Here is a 21,606-nt window from a genome sequence, read left to right as displayed (position 1 = left end):
CCTTAGTGACCAGCTAAGTCCTCAAACTTGGAAAGCTTAGAAATTAGATTACCATGGGACGCCTGACCTTCAGGCAAAGTGTCCTAAAAATGTGCAATATTGACAATGAGATGCTTTCACCATACCAGCAGCAGGAAGCCTGCTAGAAATCACGTGGGGCCATTTTCTGAGTGCTTCCATTCTTTAGAGGCCAGGAAAAAAAAATGCCCCAACTCATGTGAGGCCTTTTACAAAAATAGTTTTTCCCCCCAGTGGGCTGGTATCACAGAATTTTGCAAACACTTCTAAAACTTTTATAATTTCTCAAGTTATGGCTAGGTCCATGCAATTCAGTCTCATTCACACCTTTTCACTCATGTTCCACTATGCACTGTGATTTTGCTCACAACCACTTACCATCTGTCGTATTGTTTAGTTGATATTTTTCTTCATTCAAAACGTGTATGAAATTTCACTTTTAAACCCAGATTGAATGAAATTTTTAAGTACTAAAATGCTTTCGAAGGTTCTGTGTTGTTTGTTTCATGTGCATCTAAAAATCAACCTTTGGAACATGCCGATAAGTATATCTCTTTGTCCCAAGATTGAAGGACCATGAAAGCAGGTTTACTGTCAAATGTATTATTCATGGTGGCTAACCTAAACTAATGTGCAAGATGTGTATTTAAGAATTAAAAAAGGAGATTTAATAATTATTGTAAGAGTTGAGTAAGGGGTGATTACTTTTGGTAAAGGTGGTCCAAAAAATTTTTTTTTAAGTAGGGAATTTTGGAGGAACTGGATGAATGTGGCCAAAAGGTACAACTGTCCATCTATAAAGAAGTTCTAGGGGTATAATGTACAACATGAAGACTGTAGTTAACACTGCTATAGACATACTTGAATGTTGCTTAAAGAGTAGATCCTCAAAGTTCTCATCCCTAGGGAAAAAATTATTTTGTCTCTGTATGACATGATGAATGTTAATGAAACTTATTGTGATAATCATTTCACAATATATGTCAAGTCATTATACTGTACACCTTAAACTTTTACCGTGCTGTATGTCATTTATATCTACATAAAACCAAAAGAAAAAAAAATAGGAAACCTAAACTGAATCTTAACATAGAAATAGATTATGTTGAGCAAGGGCAGGAGAAACAAAAGGTAACACTGGCAGGTATGGGCCGTATGGCCCCACTGCATGCTCTGTTCTTTATCTGTAAGCTGGAACTGTCCAGTAACTTGAAACACGAGAATCAATGAGATCTGGACTATTACATCATCAATAATCCAGCATTCTTTCCTTTAAGGAGTTAGCCTTTGCCTGGGTTATTTAGACTCAGGGCTTTTTAGGGAGGAAGAGTGACATTATTTGTTCTACATCTGAAACTAGTTTATATTTGCCTGAAGCCAGCCTGGAGACATCCAAATCCCTTTTGTCTGTGAGTGAATTGGAAATAAATCTGGGTGATGAACCTGATCACTGCATCATCACACAGCAAATCTTCGAATTCTTAGGAAAGTGCCTCTATTATGTCATTTTTTCGTAGGATGGGAAGGAAAAATAGTCATCATTGCTTCTTTCCTCCTGGGTACTATAAACATTTCTGTCTGCTATTATAAGTTAAGAAGAGTTACAGGACCAGAGAAGGTGGCTGTTTAACCCTCCTCCCTCCACTCTATTCCTGATCAAGTATCTTCGTTCCCTTCCTTACTGAATTTACTGATTTTTTTTCCCTCTGTGTCCATTTCCTTTATGGACTTTTTGTGATTTTCAGATTTTAATCAGACTTGAGAGATTATATATATATATATATATATATATATATATATGTATTCTCTCCTAAAACTGATAGTACTTTTTACAGTTATTTTATCCCTTCTCTAATTATTTTTTACAGTATTTGGACAGAATGGTATAGTGGAAAGAAAGAGAACTCTAATCTGAATCAGAATTTGTTGTTTGCTTGTTTTTGAATGTTGAGCAAGTTGGTTAAGCTCAGTAAGCCATAGTTCCTTCATTTGTAAAGTGAAACCAATGCTAATTACAGTGTAGAAATAAGCTAAAAGTATAAGGATAATATACTTAATACTTTAGTAGGTATTCAGTAAATAATAAACCTTATGTAGTAGGCAGTTTGATGCAGTGCTGAAAAGCACAGGCTTTCGACCCATTCAGACCTTTTAGGATACAGTTATTAACTGTGCAAGTCACATATTCCTGAGCCTCGCTGCTCATCCATAAAATGAGTATTCTAACCCCGAATATGAATTAGAAGTGAGAAATATGAAGCTCCTTCCTTGGCACTGCCAGGATATAGCAGGTGCCTGTTCTTGTTTTGTTTGTCGCCTACATCTTTATTGAATTGCCTTTTAAACACATTGAAATTCACCCATGATTATTTTCTTGCATTTTAGGCTCTGCATCTTGATTTTATTACCACTTTTACAGACTGTTTTTGTGTTAAGGTTAACCTTAGAACTGCAGTGCATCTTCTGTGCTACCCATTTCCCTCTTATGCATTGAGGAACATATGCAGCAGAAACATTTTTAAAGGTCAGCTGTGGATGATTATTGCTCTTCTTTATTCTTTTAATTCAATAGATAAGCCCAAGGCAAAGTGAAATGAACTCGCTGGCCAGGGTATCCCAAGCTCAAAAATAACTTTTTGTGAGTGCAACACAGTATAATTTTCACCTGAGCTGGAGACTTGGCAAGTTTGTGATTGCTCAGTACCAACAGGCTGGCAGTATGCTTTGAGGTCAGGTCATCCTGGGTTTGAACTGCAGCTTAACCCCTTTCCACATTTACGATTTTGTGTTTTATTTGGCCACTCCACTTCTCAGTTTTTTCATCTGTAAAATCCAGGTAATTAAGGACACTCCTTAATTTAAAAAATGAGATGCATCTATTAAGCAACTAATACAGAGATTGAAAATATGTTTCATCTTGCAAATGTAATTGAGAAGTTGGTTGATACTGGTTGGATGAGGAGGATGTATTAAGGCTCCTTGTAGGGCTGACTGGGAAAACATTCCACATGCCAAAAGGTACAGAATGGGAGGAATGGGTATTATCTTAAGCCAGACATTTGCCCCCTGTAGCTTGATACCTGAATTCATAATAAGCATTCAGTGAGTGACATTGTCATCATTGTTGTTACTGAGATGCAATGAAATGAATGGTTACATGAAGTTTCTCTAAGTTGTAATGAGTAGTACCTAAGTAGGCCAGTGATTTACATTTTTCATATACTTGCTGAGATGCACTATTACAGTATATTTATTTGTGGCCCTTTGATATTTCCTCACCTCACAAGCTTTATAAATTAATAAGCTTCTCATGACTTCTTACTGAATGAAATTGGCCACGCTAAGCAGTTAGCAAATTTATAATGTTTCATTCCAAAATGAGTTTTAATAATGATGAATTTCTGACTTGAAAAAAAATGTAGTGCCCTTTCTGACATGATTTTCAAACATCAACCACTTAAATATACAGATTTGAACCTGGAAAGCACCCTAGAATTGAGGCTCTCTCAAAGCCTTTTTCTAGACAGGTAACCTACTGTTACTATTCTACAAATTAATTGAAGTTTTAATAAAGGAAAAGGAGAAGCCACATTAAATGCAATGGTTGTAGAACTTCTAAGAACTGATCTATGAGCACCTGAAGACCCAAAGTAGAATTTTAGGTTAATTCCAAGCAGAATCTATAATGCAGGCCCATCTCTCAGCTCTCACTCTGAAATTAGTATGTTTCCTACTGGCTTTAGAAACCATTTTGGAGATATTTTGATATGGTTTGTCATTGATTGCTTTCAAACATTTTAATATTAGGAATTGTGCATCCTTGCTCTTACATAAATCATATCTAATATTGTTTTAGTATGAAGAAGTGATTCACACTCCCTAGGAAAACTTACGGTTTGTTTTATTTGGAAACATGTATTTATTCAACATGGCAAGAAGAAAATTGTTTGACAGTGTTTCACTTATAGAGATATTATAATAAAAAAATAATGCAATTATTACAGAAACGTGAAAAAAGTTAAATCCGTGCCTATTCCTACCACTCTAACAACCATGGTTATTTTGTGTATTTCATTCTGGTGTTTGCTTTAAATACTTCCTGCATCTCACCCTGAGCATTTGATTACATCTAACCAAATTCTTTAAATGCAAACAGGTTTTAAGCCTTAGGAAAAAAATTTTTTTTCAGCTATCATTTTTTATGATAGTTTAGTTTAAGGACTGTTATGATAGTTTAGTTTAAGGGCTGTTCTCAGAACTAGAAACACATAGATGTGTGTGAGTGGTACATACATTTTTGTGCATATTACATATTATTTGTCATATATATATATATATATATTTTTGTTGTTGTTTGTTTTTGTTTTTTGGTTTTTTTTTACTAACCAGCCAAGCAAAGAGCACTCAAAAGGTCAGGAGGCTCAAATCAATTCAATTCATCAAACATATTTGTACTAACAATGCTGTGTTAATGCAAAGAGAATTTGATTAAAAGAAAAGGAAGCTAGCTCTTCCTTTGAAGCAAAGATACATAACCAGTGTGGATAATACATTTAGGAAAAGCCCCTGATTATTCCTCTAAATGGAAAAAGCCACTATAATTATGATTAGATAAGCTATAAAAGTCTGCTTGAGAAATAGTGCAGATTACCAGTCTGCTGCCTGGTCTCAGAAATCGAGTAGCTTCTACATTTGCAGTGTTTATTATAACTACTATATTTAACTTAAATGCACAAATCATCTTAAAATATAATTTTCACACGGGGTGAATATTCTTTCATACCACAGGCATATAAGGGAGAGGGGGATAATAATAAGTAGGCAACTGATAAACTTTTGGCTTTATTTCCAACTTTTTTCCTCTTGGCTTGGCTGGTAGTGAAATGCTCCCTGGTAGGAAAGATCTGTGTAAATTGAAAATAACTGCTGATGGCTGAAGGGCCTTAGACTAGCTTTGCACATAGTGATGGGCATGCTAAATAATTGTCATGTATTCACTGGGTTTTCCAAATGAAACCGGTCAATTTTAATTTACTGATTAAAAGATAAAATGCAAATCAATTCTGAAAAAAACTAAAATCTAGCACCAACCAGTGCTTAATCCAGAATGTTTTTAACTCCTTCTTTGGGTCTTACTTTCTCAACGAGGTTGTAAGCCTTAACGGGAAGACCTTTAACTTCTTTTGTCTAGGTCCTGCGTAGTACTCTCCAATTAGTAGTTTTTCTGTAAATACTTGAGTTTCTGTAGGAATTGAATGAATATGAATAAAAAAGAACAAGTGATTATACATGAGAAAAAACAGACTTTAAAAAGGAAAAGGAAAAGAAATTATGACGAAGCACATATGCTTGGGAGTTAGATGTTTCTAGGTTAAAAAAAAAAAATCAAAGCTTTACCACTTACTGCATTTTTGACTTTTAGGCATTTTGCTTAATTTCTCCCAGCACAAATTTTCTCATCTGTAAAATGGAAATGATGACTTTTGGGGAATGGAATGAGCTAATGGATGAGAGCACTTGCCACAGAATCTGAAAATTTATGGAATATAAACATGATGATGTGCTGCCGCTGCAAATGTTCTTGGAAAGCTGTATCCTCAGATTGATTGTCACGATTCTCTTGCCAGGTGAAGCATACATGCGATTAAGCAAACTCCCTGAAGCAGAGCACTGGTATATGGAATCACTGAGATCTAAGACTGACCACATCCCAGCTCATCTCACCTATGGGAAACTGCTTGCTCTCACTGTGAGTAACTACCTTTCTCACTCTTTAGAGGTTGGTTCTGCCTGTGCAGACTGAGGTAGATAGGGTTTGAGGTACTGGTTCCTGGCTAGTTAACTCCAATTGTTAGGTTGTAACGATGGTAATACTAAGTTAGAATTCTGTACAGAAAATATGGAAAAATGTGCTCCTTTGGCTATAGGGTTTGCCATAGACAAAATGTGACATTGTATCCTTGATGTAACTTAATGGAAATGTGTAAATGGAGAACCGCAGATATGTAATTGTACAATGAACTTGTCATAATAACAATATTTGTATAAAGATTATGTTCTCCAAACCAATGTTAACCCAAGATTGGCTTTAATGTGGAATTAAGTCTGATTCTTTCTAAGTAACCAGCTTGTATAAGAAATTGCATGTGTGTCCATCACTGTCACCTAGAAGTCCTACTAATTGGAAATCATTCTGTAAGAGGAGGGAGCCATTATTTGGCCACCCCTGTGACAAGCAATCTTGGCCACATTTCTGTGAAAGCAGTATTAGTTTGAAGCATAAGAAGTTGTTGATATTCTACCATTGTGACTTACAAAAATTGTAATTTTATTTATTTCAAAAATTACAAAAATTGTAATTTTATTTATTTCAAAATAGGGTTTCAAAGTAATTAATCCTTTTTTTTATAAAATGGGGGATTGTTCAAAATATTTCAGTAAATTTTCTGAGCTCACCCAGCTAAGAAATGGTAGAACTAGCTTTTAATCCTAATCTGACTCCATTATCTATGCTGTTTTAGTTATATCCCTTAATCTCTCTCCAATATTAATGAAAATAAGTGAACACTAGCAAAACATAGAATTAAAGATGAGGAAAGTGATTCCAAAGTGACTTCATAGAAAGATATCTGATAATTGTTTTAAAATAATACCTCCCGCAGAAGATGATTGGCTAAACACTTAAAAGTATTATGTATCCATTCTAAGATACCATTAAAATGCTATTAAAGAGATTATATACACAGACTAAGTAACCAGAAAACATCCCACTAAAAACATCTAGATATGCTTAATAAAATATTAACACATATGCTCTTACTGCATAGCTCAGCTCAAAAAGTCGTATGAGAATTTCCCCGGGAGGAAGTGAAGCAATAACTAAACAGTCAACAGTAGGCTGATCGTGCAGCTGATTTGGGATAGTTTACCCATTGTAACAACTATGGGAAGGAGCTTATTATTTGTCTGTTTTCATTCTGTTTGGAGTAAGAGACAAAGCTTTGGACACACAGAAGGCCTGGGATTAGATACCTAAATAAAGCAGGAAAATTCATACCCTCAGTGAAAGAATTATGCAGAAAAGTTCACATGCAAGAGGGCAGAGTGAGGTTTGCCTGTCTCAGCACAGAGTCTGAAATCCCTGCAAGGAGTTTGCCACTATTGCCCTCCCTTTATCAGGCTTTGGGTTTTGAACTTACTTTGCTTTGGAATGATCAGGGAATTCCTAGGCCAAGAAATTAAATAAAAGTCAGTCCACTAAAAAGTCTTGCTGAAGACATTATTGAAGATGTCCTTCAAAAGAACACAGTTAATCTAGGAGGAGTTACTGAGTGGGGTGCAAAGAGAATGGTGAACAAAGAAATGGTGATTATGTGTGAACATCAGAATAAACTTTCACTAACTAACATATTGAGGATAACCTTACAGGAACAGTAAGAACGGGAGGGGAGATGCGGTTTAAGCTGATCTCTGAAAAGTCAGAAAGAAGAGAGAAGTATTAACAATTGATTTGTTGGAACAGAGTAAACCACCATCTAAATGGCCTTTGGAAACGGGATAACAATGAAAAGAAATCTGGGGAGATTCAACACTTGGAGGCAATTGGCGTAAAGGAGAGTGAGCTGAGGAGTATCAAATAGGGTCATCAGTTATAACCTGCGCATGGGACGGTCAGGTCTCTCCCTGTGCGCACCGGTGCCAGCAAGCAGGCACTCACCTCCGAGTCAGGGGAAAGGAGGTTCGCGGTGGTGGAGCAGCTGATGATGAGAGTGCTCCTATGATGGCCCAGGAACGGCTTGCACAGCCGAAGGTGGAGTGCAGAGAGGACGGAAAAGAGGATTGATCGTCCTCCAGCAGTGTCCTCAGATTGTCAATACCTCTCCACTACCACGTGCAGAACACAGCGACAGAGAGATTATACTCCCTCAGCAACACACTGACCCAGACACACAAGCACACACACATGTGCCCCGCCTCCTAAGAGATTGTTAAATTCTTATCTGGAGAAAGTGAATCACTGTAGGGAAAAGATTTCTATCTACCTACATTTGGAGATCTCTGTAAATGACTAGCTCCCAAGCCAGACATACAAAAGTGAATCTTTTCAGTCTAGAAAGCACCCCTATCCCTGAGGAATTCATCCAGCTTTTATTTACTCAGCTTTTAAATGGCAACAGGTAACCAAGGGTCATCAGCCATATTAGGAAAACCTCAAATGTTAAAGATTGAAACTGAAACAAATGACTAGCAGAAGGAAACTGGAGGAAACAGAAGAAAAAAAATCCTTAGAGATGGTAACGTAGCATTTTGTGAAGTTCAGGATGCCATAAAAAATTAGTAAGGGAAAAATAAGAAAAAGTTTTTCGAAATTAAAAATATGATGGCAAAGTGATTTTTATTTGAAGGATAGGAGAAGAAGGGTGAGAAAATGTTTTCATACACAAGTAAAAAGATGAAGAAACAGGAAAGAAGAAATTATGAAAGAAATCAATGTGGGGGCCCAATAGAGAAGGAATAAAGAAAGGGAAAGGACATTGCTCAGAATTGAAGGGTATGAGATGCTATTTTGACAATTTATAGGATCATAATATGTCTAACTTAATGAGTTAAAAAATTGTTTTACCTCGTGAAAACTCTCCATTTTCTATTCTGATAGAATGATAATTCACACAGCTCCATAAAAGAGTAGAATCCTCTTGCCTCAACTACTGTCTTTGAGATGTTCTTATGGATTTCAAATGGAAACATTTTTGATTAGACTGATAAATGGCCACCTTCAAAAATCATCTAGAAAAGTTTCAGATGCCTAATTTACCACCCCTCTAAAAGTCTTTTAGAAAAAGAAAAAAAAAAAGAATGCTTAAATGTACTTAATTCTGAGTATCCCTCAATTGTGACACTACATTGAATATAGAAACCACGTGTCCTTTCTTTTCCTTCTTTTCCAGCCTGAATATTTTAAGTTTCCTGTTCCCAAAATACGACTTTACAGGCTGCTTTATTTTTTAGAATGCATTTTTAAAAACAAGATTTAGCAGTTTTAATTTACTGAAACATATGGAAGGGAAGGAAAGACACATGTATTACAATCCAAACTTTAATCCCCCCCACCAACAGAACTTTTATAGTTTCTGACTTGCTGATTAGATGAAATACAAACCCCGTTATGGAATGGCTTAAACTGACAGTGCCAAAAACCTCACAGCCATCCTTAACAGTTTCTTTTTGAATTATGAGATTTGGCAAATTTCTGATCCCAGTAGATTGCCTTTGTCTAATTTTGGGTTTCTTGGTCTGGTAATATGCCACTGACTTAACATGAAACTGGTAAGGTGGAAAATGCCACACATTTTGACTTCTGAATGCTTTAAATATAAAATATTATAGAATGGGACTGCCTATTACTTCCAAGAGAAGAGGAATAGAAATGGAATGGTATTTTTACTGTTCCATCAAAACTGACCAAAGGCAAAACATGTAAAACTGACATGCAACAAAATTAGACTTAGATTATAGAACAGGCTCTCATATACAGAACTATATTTTTATAAGACAAATTAGAAAAAATAATTGATTTTGGGTGCTTTTTATTATAGCCAGTGGAGTGATTCTCTCTGAACATCTTTCATACCAATTTTCTTTAAAGATCTGTAGTATTTATAGTATTTAGAAAAGGTCAAAGAGATTTAGAGTTTCCCAGAATGCTTTGACAGGTTCCATAGATCAGATTCTCTTTTTATTCCTCTGACAAAAATGTCCCTTTGCCTGTGTCCGCCTGTTCAAGTTTTATGTCCTCTGTGAGGTCTTGCCTGAGTCTTTCATGCAGTTATTTTTCTCTGTGCTTTCATGGCACTGGTTTCAGAATTCTGTAGCAGCATTTCTCTGATTGAATGGCAGACACAAATCTCTGTCTTTGGACCCTAGACATGGGACAGGGACTAAGACTTTATCTTTTTATCTCTTCTGTATGTGGCATTTCACTATCTTGGTAACTCTCCCTGTACCCTCCTTGTGTGTTTTCCTTTTTAAGTTATGTAATGGCTGGGCATATGACTTTTTCCCCCCAGTTTTATTGAGATATAGTTGACACATAGCATTCTATAAGTGTAAGTAAGGTGTACAGGGCACATGACTTTTTAGTACTTTTGTTTCCCTAGCCTGATTCTCATTTGCTCATTAGTCCTTTCATTTTGCCAACACATGTATTGAGACTTATTCATCCATGCTAGGCATCACTCTAATTCCCAATGATATGAATGAGAATGGCATGATTATAACATGGACACAGTGTAATCTTCCAAGACCCTGGAAGGAAAGGTGGTCACAAAGAGAGATGTTTGTCTCTCGAGTGCCTGTGACTGACATGAGCTATTTCATGAAGCTTTATAATGAGTACTATCCTCTTTTTAACAAATGAGGAACCTGAGCTTTAAAGATTTAAGAAATGTCCCCAAGAATAAATAAGCTACTAAATAGTAGAATTGGATACATCCTCAAGGGCTTCTGAATTAAGCATCATTAATTTTCACTTTATATTAAATAATTTTAAGTGTCGAGCATTTTCCTCCCTTTTATACACAGTTAGAGAATCTTTCCTTCTCTTTTATATCTGATTAGAGATTTTAAAAGTAAACTAATGCTTCTTCCCTCTCCATTTTTTATAACTTTTTTCTTGTCATTACCTCTAAATACTAGCTTAGTTTGAATGGTTAAACACATTTTTATTATTAGGCATTATAGGTCATGAACTTAGGACTTCTGTCTTTGGCTATGGGCACTTTTAGGTCCTACATTACATTATAATGCAAATATAAATGTTCCAGGGTACCCTAGGGAAGAGTTAGTTCTGCCTTAGGGTCACTGGTAGCCTCCATGTTTAGATATAGTTGGACCCAGATGGCATCTCTTTAGAATATGTGGAACTTTCATACCAATGTCATGTCCAATTAAAATACTAAGCAGAAGGTCTCTTTAAAATTGTGATTTATTCCTTGCTTGACCTTTGTTACCTAGGGCTAATACCATGAATTTAAAATTGGGCATGAATTAAGAGAGAAAGGAAGGAGTAACACGTCCATTATTATGGTGTTTCAGATGGTTTTATAGTTGCTTCCAAACCCGTGTGTGTTCTCCAGTTGCGTGCACATCTTTTACTTTGACTTTTTTTTTTTTTGATCCTTTCTTTTTGTCTCGTTCCATTTATTTAAGCCAGATACTTTGCAGTTTTGTGAGCCAGTAAAATTAATATTGACTTAAATTGTGGTAAAAGCAACTTGGCTGTTAGCTTATTTTCCAGATTTAGGTTAGTGAGAGAAGGAAGGATATGGGAGACTCTGACAGTAATTCTTGATACAGCAAACCTTTATTTTGGCTACTGCATGGAAGCCCTGAGCCAGATTTCTGTGTCTAGCCAAAGTTAATTGGGCTACATAAAACTCCAGTTGTGAAAGTACTTGAAGTTCCATGGAAAAGTTCCATACCCCAGGCTAACATGGTGTCAGTGTAGTCTATCTGAAAGTCCAGTGCTGTGTGTTTCCTTGGGCCTTTTATAATAATTGTTACTATTTAGAGCTGAGATTATTTTTCCATTTAGTCCTTTAAAGCAAAGTTCTTCCTATTGTCCATGTTGATTAACATTTAGGTCTCTTTGTCTGATTATAATCACTGCACAGCCATGTTTAGATTGGAGGGAGCAGGGAACAAAAAATTTTCCTGTGACTCTGACTGAATGATTATTATGGATATGTACCATTGAAGTTGCAAAATGTATTCTGCGAAAAGATAAGGCGTATATCACATACATTTTGCTGCTGAAATATTGGAAGAGATACAGAGGAAAAGCTAACTCAATATAGTACGCAGTTAAGCGTTTTCTATGAAGTTGCCGTATCTAAACTTGCTGATTGGCATTCTAGAGGCAATATAGTTATCATTGTATTGTTTTTACTCTCAGGCATAATGAATCTAGTAGTTCATTTTTTTAGAAATCGCCTCCTCACTTTAAGACGTGCATTTTGATATCTAGAATCAGTCTTTTTTTTTTAAATTGAGGTATAGTTGTAGAATTAATCTTAAAATTTCTCTACTTGTTGCCACTAAGTGACCCAGGAATCCAAATAGCTCCAAAGTATCCTCGACTTTTATTCTGCTTTTATATGTCAGTTTCTAAAAGTCATTGTTAGAGATTTTTTTTTGCCAGGTAGTTTCAGGAATGATAAAATCAAAATACTCACATTCGCAGACATTAAAGGTCACAGGAAATAATTCTAGCTGCTTTATGTCCACATATACATGATGCTATGTTTGAAACGAAATGTTAGCTTTTTTATTTAGGAATAAATAAGATTATATTGCTTTGAAACCACCTTACATTTCATTGTTTTGTTTGGTTTGTGTATTTGGTGTATAGTTAACATTTAGTGCAATTTAAATAGCCCAGCAGGCTCAGGCCTCAAAGTCGCTCAGGACTCTGATATCCCATGTTGTTGTGGGGGATATAGAAGGGGAGTGGTTGTGCCCCTTAAATATAGCTGGGCTTTCCTGCAGGAATCTCAGGAAGCAGTGCTTTATAAAAACCTGTATTCGACATACATTTTCTAAACCTGAACTTGGTCATGATCTCTAATAAACAATGGTGATACAAAGACCAGCTGGGCATTTCTTTAGTCTAAAGAAGGTCTCAGAGCCTTCTGCTTAGGAGAAATTCACAGCACCTGTCTGCAGCTGCTTCCGCAGTGGGCTGCCATGCTTAAGACTGGTGGAAATGGCTTTTGTATCAGAAAGGACAATTATGTAGGTACTTTAACGTTATTTTCTTTTAAATTTTTATTATACGCATGGGATTCCACACCACTTAGTAGGCATTTTTCTCCCACTTGACAGTACTTTAATTTGTTACATAAGCCCCATCGATAACACAACGTGACGTCATGACTTCCAGCTTGTTCCTCTTCCTGCGACATGTTGATGCTCCCATCATGTAATAAAGCATGAACACATTTTAATGTGAGTTAAACTATTTTTAATTTATGTTTACATTTTCCTAGTTTGATCATTTTTTTTTCTAATAGTAGAAAATTTGAGTATCTTTCCTTATTAAAACAGCATCCTTGTCTAAGCCTGTGTTTACCTTTAAAGAAAGGTGGTACCAACAACCGACATCCTCCAAAATATCTTTCCTACTAAGTGGCTGGACTAACACTTCACAAAAAAAGATTGCCTATTTTCCTTACTGTAGCATCTGGATGTGGGTATATATATTCATACATGCAGGCAGACACACACACACAGGCGTGTATATAAAGGAAGACACATATGTTCAGAGATGGGAAAGTTTTCATTTTTGCAGTCTCCTAAATGGGTTGAAAACCAGCCCAGCCATGAACATGTTCACAAACCCATAACATTTTGGTCATTTCCCCTTATCTTCACCCACATTTGAGGCCCATGAGCCTCAGCAGCCTGAAACATGAAGTCCTCAGACTTGTAGATTTTATCCTTAGTTTTGCACTAAAATTATACTTCTTCCAAACAAGAGTTAATTCTGCATTCAACTTCTTTTTTTCAAGTCTTGAGCTCCTAGGCCCATCTGTACTTCTCATTCATTTCCTTCTCCCTTGACATAAATCCTCATCCGTTGCTTTCCTACCTAACAAAGAATTAAGTATTACTTATGGGGTGGCCCCTTACCCCACCTCTTCAATGATTGTATCAATCTCAGGACTTCCTGGGATTAGCTCATACTCTTTATCATGCAATGAAGCAGGCACTGTGAATATGCTGTTCTAACACCACCTCATGTGATCCCATGATCTCGGTACCTACTCTCTAGATGAGGAAGCTGAGGTTCACAGGGGTTCAGACCCATGTCCAAAGCCTACTGCATTATACTCGATTCTTCTGAAAGCTGTACCATTTAATATGCTCTCTAACTTTTGTTTATCATGATAAAATGTGTATACATGGTGCCTCATGTGCACAAATGCCTAACTTCAAAATGCATGAAAGTTCATTTTTAAAGAAAATCTGCATTCAGCGTTTAGGTGTTTTTGTGATGCAGTTCTGAAGTAAAAAGACAATCCCCATGTATATCATTAAATTAAAAGAGAACTTTAACATAGGTAATTCTAAAAAAGGATTTCGGTATCTGTACAGGTGAAGTGTGCAAGGAAATAGTGATAGTGAAATTTGAAGTGGAATTTTTCATTTAAATGTGGTGTAGCATGTGTGGTGTATAATTCCTCTCATATTTTAAGTCTTGAAGGAAACATGATGATATTCCAAACTAAAGTGAAGGACAGGGTCAGCGGCCCGAGTGAGGTAACTGCTGACCTTTTTACCTGGTACACCTTTAACTGGTAGAACATTTTATTGGAGCCAGAGCACCTGAGCACATACCTGCCTACAAATTTATTTCTTCTCACAGTGAAAAGCATAATTCTTTGAAAAGACTTAAAATTGCGGGACTCTTATTTCTGAGGTATATTTGAGGTTCTTTGTCAAAAGTGACAGGGTGGGGTATGCTCTTGAGCCTGCCCTGTAATTCTCCGTGCACTGTAATGACAATACTTTAGGTGGAAGATGTTAACATGCAGGAGGAGTCCCAGTTAAATAGGACCCTTTGGTCCCTTTGACATTAGTCATGTGGCAGTGAGTTTAAGGTGGGCACTGACCATTGAACAAAGCCATGTAGTATAAGGCCATAGAATGGAGAAATAGATAGTGTAGTTGGTAGATACGGTCAATCTGGGAAAATTTTGTCCCTGAGAAATGGGTCTTGAAGATGTGATCTGCTGTAGAGTTTGTTCTACTTCTCATTTCTTGGGCTGAAACAATGGCTAGAAGAAGAGAATTTCTGTCTTCTTGACACAGAAATTTACTTACTTTAAGCAGAAAATTCCTGATGAGTAGTCTTCTGTTTTAATATATCTTTGCATATCTCAAAGAGATGACCTCAGCAGAGGTATAGGAGTGAGTTGAAATCTATTGCTTTGGCTCCAGATAGTTTTCCTGAAGATGTCTATTTTTCTCTTTTCCACCCAGGATGCATCTTTGCCCAAAGTGGTGATTATCTTCTCCACTCCGTTTCAATTTATGTATAAAAGGGGTTTTCCATCCTCCCCTCCTTGCCACTTCAGCAGTCCTCAACTTACTTGTATAAATTAATGCATATATATGGCACTTACTAAATTTGATACCTTTTAATATTAACAAAGCTGATTCAGATAGTAATGTTACTGGGGAGGGTAACAGCTCAGTGGTAGTGTGTGCTTAGCATGCACAAGGTCCTGGGTTCAATGCCTAGTACCTCCATTAAAGAAATTAGTAAATAAACCTAATTACCCCCCCAACAAATAAAAAAAATTAATTAAAAAAGTAGTAATGTTACATGACAGCAATTGCTTTTACTTGATAATAAAATGAGAAACTTCAATATGGTGACATTTAAGGGTGCCAAGATTTTACCACTGCCATTATTGCTTCGATAGTTTCTATTAAAGCAGTGTTCCCCAAAGGTACAAAACACATTCCCAAAATGTATTCCACAGACATTAGTATGTCTAGATGTTCCTTAGAAACAATTAAGTAGTCAGATAGTGTGGGAGAGGGAAATATGCTAATAGGCATATGTGAATAAATATGTTAATAGACATATTGCCCGTTAAAGACTCTGAAAGTCTTTTTGTATTTAAAACCCTACTTAGTAGATTTATCATGGAACCCTTTTTTCAAGTTGAACCTTTTATCATACATACATTTTTATCATACATATCATACATACTGCTGAATGAACTCTGAGGAACTTTATAATATACCAAACTGAGCCGGGAGAAACAGTGGACACCACAGACGTTCTAGAAATATACCTGAGTGAAGAAGACACTGATTTTTACCTGGTAGACCAATGGGTTAGAGCTAGAACATCTGAGCCATTGCAAATCTAGTAATTTCTTTCTTTCATCAGTCATCGTTCAGTTTTAAACATCTAAGAATTTGGTAAAACTGAGTGTACTTCATTGCTTTCCTCTGTTGTGGGTGAACAGGATAGGAGGAAAGTTCCAGGAACTCAGGACGGAGATACCACCAAAGTCAACATTTTGGAAGGAAAAAAAAGTTGTTATTTACCTCAAGACTAGAGCTACCCTAAAGATAGCCGTTTGTTTGAAGTGGGCCAAACCAAAGTGAGCTGTACAGTTGATAATGTTATGATGGAATGAGGATGTGTTTATAGTCTCTGGAACACAGGTGGAACAAAACAACTTTGTTTTCGTGCTCACTAAATTTCAGCCATAATTTTGAAAGAGGAATTTCACTTTATTAATTTGTGATCAGATGCAAATTATCTTTTAATTGCTTTTAATTCCTGAAAGAGAAATAGCATTTGATCATTGTAATATTTAACATCTTTTCCAGACTTACATGTGGTAAAAGCTGCTACTTCGGTCCTCCGATGAGTGATCAGTCCATCAGAGGAAGTAGTGATGATGTTGTTTGAGGTTTTCCCTTTGCCTAGAATGCTCTCACTCTCCCTTTGAGCAGCTTGAGTCACAAAAGGTTTTTTTAAAAAAAAAAAATTATCTTACGAATTTGTTGTTGTTAGAAACTATTTCAAACATATAGAGAAAGAGACAATAGTGTGACAGATATTCATGTATTTAAACTCAAATAAAACAAAGGCTAAAATTTTGTGGCATTTAATTAGATTTTTAAGAAATTAATTTGTTAATAAACTCTTTTCTTTTGAAACAGTTTTAGATACAGAATTATTGCAAAGTTAGTAGAGAGAGTTCCAGTATGCCCTACCCCCAGTTTCCTCTATTATTCACATTATACATTAGTATGGTACGTTTGTCACGATGAGTGAGCCAATATTGACCTATTATCATTAAGTAAAGTCCATATTTTATTCGGGTTTCTTCAGTTTTTTCTGTTGTCCTTCTGTGGTTTCCAGATCCCACCTAAGACATCACGTTTCTTTGAGTTGCGTTTTCTTCTTAGGGTCCTCTGGGTTTCGACAATTTCTCAGGTCGGCCTTGTTTCTGATGACCTTGAGAGTTTTGAGGAGTACTGGTCATGTATATTATAGAATATTCCTCAGTTGGCATTTGGCAGTCCTTTGTCATGATTAGACTAGGGTTATGTGTTCTGGGGAGGAGGACCACAGAGCTAAAATGTCCTTATTCCATCACATCAAAGTTACATGCTATCATTATGACATATCACTGGTTAACTTTGATAATCCGGCTTGAGTTTGTTTTTGTAAAATTTCTGCTTTGTAAAACCTTTTTTCCCTCGCTTTCCCTATTGTAGTCTTTGGAAGGAAGTCAGTAGATGTAATCCACACTTAAGGATGGGAAGTTATGTTCTCTCTCCTTGAGGACAGATTATCTACATAAATTTGGAATTTATGGGGGATTTGTCTCTTCTCCTGAGTTATTTATTCAAAATTATATGTATATTAGTGTGGACTCAGGGACATTTCATTTATACATTAGGTTAAAACACAATACTGTTTTATTTCATTGTTTAAATTGGTTCTGTTGCCCAGGAGTTCTTTCATAAGCTTCTAAGTCTGTTTGACATCCCTCCCTCATTGTCACTATAACGTATTCCAGGCTTATCCTGTGTATCTCCTGCCCAAGATGTAGACATTTTCCAAGGCTCAGTTTGCTGAAGAATGGTTTGAAACTGAGACCTGTGTGTGCTGATTGCTACTTGGGTGCTGTTGCTTCTAGGATCTCCCAGATAACAGAACAGGGAGACATGTGTCTGTGTACTAACCAATGTATATATACACATCTAAAATATATATTCTGTATGTAACTGTCTATATATTTCACTAAACATCGGCTCATAGTGATATCTTCAACTTTAATCCATTACCGTATGGATCTTTCTAGCCTCCTCTCCTTGTTTATTCCATTCCAACAAAGAGAAACCTGGCTTCCACCATCTACCACACATTTTCTTAGGTTTTCAAATTCCAGTATTCATGTATAGTTTTAGAATTGTTAACCTGTGCCCCCATGGAAAGAAATTTTATCAACTAGAGGGCTGTTCTCATATCTAATTTCTTTTGCCTTCTGTTTTACGACTCCACTTATTTCCAGACTTAGGCAGATAAGCACCTCATTCCCTTACCCCATTCAGTGAGCTTGTTTTATATATTTGTATTATATTATGATAATTTTTGTCACATTCCATCTTTAATTTTGGTATCTCCTGACCTCCTAAATGCCCCTCTTTATTTATAATAATTCTCCTTGCTCCCAAGTCTTCTTTGTCTGAAATTAATATTATCGCTTTCTTTGAATTAGTGTTAGAATGGTTTATCTTTATTTACCTCTTTGCTTTACCGTCAGTCTTTATATTTAAAGTGGCTTTCTTGTAGACAACATATACTTGAATGTTTATTATTATTATTCACTCTGACAATCTCTTTTAATTGGTACCTTTAGACGATTTACATTTAGAGTGATTATTTGATGTATTTGAGTAAATGTCAGCCAAGTTTATAACTGATTTCTATTTGTTGCCAGAGGCTTCTTTCTTCTCTTTTTAACATTTCCACCTTATTTTTTTATTGTACTAAAAAAAAAAAAGCATAAAATTTACCATGATAGCCACTTCTAAATATACAGCACAATAGTGTTAACTATAGGCACATTGTGCAACGGATCTCCAGGATTTTTTTATCTTGCAAAACTGAAACTATACCTGGTGAGCTATAGCTCCCCTATCCTCCCTGCAGTCCCTGGCAACCACTGTTCTGCCTTCTGTTTCTAAGAGTTTGACTATTTATCGACAGAAACGCACAGCATTTGTCTTTTGTGACTGATTTGTTTCATTTAGTATAATGTCCCCAGGATTCATCTATATTGTAGCATATAATAGAATTTGCTTCTTCTTCAAAGGTGAGTAGTATTCCATCATATGTATTTACCATACTTTCCTTATTTGTTCATCCATGAATGGGCATTTAAGTTCTTCTACCTCATAGCTATTGTGAATAATACTGCAGTGAATGCAGGTGCACAAATAGCACTTCAAGATCATGTTTTCAGTTCTTTTGGATGTATACGCAGAAGTGAGATGGCTGGATCATGTGGTCATTCTATGTTCAATTTTTTGAGGAACTTCCATACTGTTTTCCATCACAGCTATACCATTTTACATTTGTACCTGCAGTGTACAAGGGTTCCAGTTTTTCCATATCCTCACCAACACTTGTTATTCTCCGGGGGGTGTTTGTTTGTTTGTTTTCTTGACAGTGGTCATCCCTAACCGATGTGAGGTAATTGTGAGGTGATAGACTTGCATTTCTGTAATTGTTAGTGATGTTTAGCACCTTTTCATGTTTGTGCATCCTCTTTGGAGAAATCTCTATTCAAGTTATTTGCTTATTTTAAAAATCTGATTATTTATTTTTTGTTAATGACTTACAGTTCTTTATATATTCTTGATACCAACCCCTGTGAAATATGGTTTGCAGTTACATTTGACCCTTGAACAATTTGGGTTTGAACTGTGCAGGTCCTCTTATTTATGGGTATTTTTCAGTAATATGTACTGCAGCATTACATGGTTCATAGTTGGTTGAATCTGTGGCTTCAGAGTAACCTTGGCTACAGAGGACAGACTATAAATTATTGGTCAGTTAACCCCTAAGTTGTTCAAGGGTCAGCAGTATTTTCTCTCATCTCATAGATTGCCTTTTCACTTGGTTAGTTCTTTCTTTTGTTGTACAGAGTTTTTAAGTTTGATGTAGTCCTATTTGTCTCCTTTTACTTTTGTTCTTTTGGTGTCATATCCAAGAAATTACTGTGGAATCTACTGTCATGAAGCTCTTCCCTTTTGTTTTGTTCTAGGAACTTTATCATTTCAGGTCGTATGTTAGGTCTTTAATCCATTTTGAGTTAATTTTCGTATACGGTGTAAAGGTCCAACTTTATTGGTTTTTACATGGGTATTCCATTTTCCCTGCATCATTTGTTGAAGAGGCCATCCTTTCCCCACTGCATAGCCTGAGCAGTACACATAAGGGTTTATTTCTGAGCTCTCAAGTTTGTTCCACTGGTCTATAGGTCTGTTTTTTATGCCACTACCACACTCTTTTGATTATTATAGCTTTTTAAGATGTTTTAAAACAGGAACTGTGAGGACTCTAGCTTTTTTTTTTCTTCCCCACAAAATGTTTTCAATTATTTGAGATTCTTTCAGATTTCATATGCATTTTAGGAAGTTTTTTAAATTATTTTTGCAAAAAAAAAATGCCAGTTGGATTTTGCATTGAATCTGTAGATTGCATAGGGTAGTATGGACATTTTAACAGTATTAAGCCTTCCCATCCATGAACATAGAATGTCTTTTCATTTGTCTTCTTCAGTTTCTTTCAGCAATTTTTTTTTTAGTTTTCAACGTCCAAGGCCTTCTCCTCCTAGATTAAACTTATTCTAAGTATTTTTGATGCCATTATAATTGGGATTTATTTTTATTTCATTTTCAGATTATGTAGTGTTAGTATATAGAAAAATATCTGATTATTGTGTGTTGACTTTGTGTCTTACAGTTTAGTTGAATTAATTTGTTCTCACAGTTTTTTTTGTTAGAGTCTTTGGATTTTCTACATATAAGATCATGTCATCTCAGAACAGAGATAATCTTACTTTTTTTTTTTCCCTTTCTGTTGGATGCCTTTTACATATTGTTTTTGCCTAATTGCTCTGGCAAGAACTTCTAGTACTATGTTGACTAAAAGTGGTGAGAGTGGGCATCCTTGTCTTGTTCCTGATTTTAGGGCCAAAGCTTTCAGTTTTTCACTGTTGAATGTGATTTTAACTATAGGCTTTTCATACCTAACCTCTATTATTGTTGACATAATTTCCTTCTATTGCTAGTTTTTGAGTGCTTTTATCTTGAAAGGATATTGAATTTTGTCATTTTTTTTCTGTGTTAGTTGAGATGAACATGTGAATTTCCTCAGTTTTTATTTGTCCAGAAAGTTTTTGTTTCTGTTTCATTTTCTAAGGATAATTTTGCTGGATATAAAATTCAAGTTTTGCAGGTTCTTTATACTCTCAATATTTTGAATGTTTTACTCTGCTGTCTTCTTGCTTGATGGTTTCTGATGAAAAGTCCAATATAATTCTTAACCTTTTTCCTCCACGGGTAAGTTTTCCCCCCCTCTAACTTCAAGATTCTCTCTTTGCTTTGGGTTTTCTACAGTTTGGATATACTGTGCCTAGGCTTATTATTTGGGGAATTTATCTGGCTTAGTGTTCTCTGAGTTTTCTGAATATATGATTTGTTGTCTGTTGTTAATTTTGGAAAGTTCTCCATCATTATTACTTTAATTATTTCTTCTGCCTTTTTGTCTTTCTTCCCTTTCTGATAGTCCAGTTACTCATGTGTTACATATTTGGAACATTTCCCACAGTTCTTAGATGTTCTGTACTTTCGTTCATTTTTCTCATTTCAGTTTGGGAAGTTTATATTGACCAATTTTCAAGCTCATTGATTCTTTCCTTGATCATGCTGAGTCTTCTGATAATCCCATCAAATGCATTCATTTCTGTTATGATATCTAGC

General features: G+C 35.8%; 1 protein-coding gene across 12 annotated transcripts in view; it reads left to right on the top strand.

Moving 5' to 3' along the window:
• The window catches only part of TMTC2 (transmembrane O-mannosyltransferase targeting cadherins 2), a 410,658-nt gene that overhangs the window by 283,164 nt on the left and 105,888 nt on the right, over positions 1-21,606 (top strand). For all 12 annotated transcript variants that reach the window (XR_012078575.1, XR_012078576.1, XM_072973321.1 and 9 more), the window contains one exon: positions 5,646-5,767. Coding sequence is in view for 10 of the 12 variants with exons in the window: in XM_072973321.1 (XP_072829422.1) it covers positions 5,646-5,767 (122 nt within the window). In the remaining 2 variants the exon portion in view is untranslated. The remainder of the gene's footprint in view (positions 1-5,645; positions 5,768-21,606) is intronic.

The sequence above is a fragment of the Vicugna pacos genome, chromosome 12, assembly GCF_048564905.1.
Source record: "Vicugna pacos chromosome 12, VicPac4, whole genome shotgun sequence".
Taxonomy (NCBI): domain Eukaryota; kingdom Metazoa; phylum Chordata; class Mammalia; order Artiodactyla; family Camelidae; genus Vicugna; species Vicugna pacos.
Note: the sequence above shows the minus strand (reverse complement) of the source record. Positions and strands in the feature narration are given on the sequence as shown.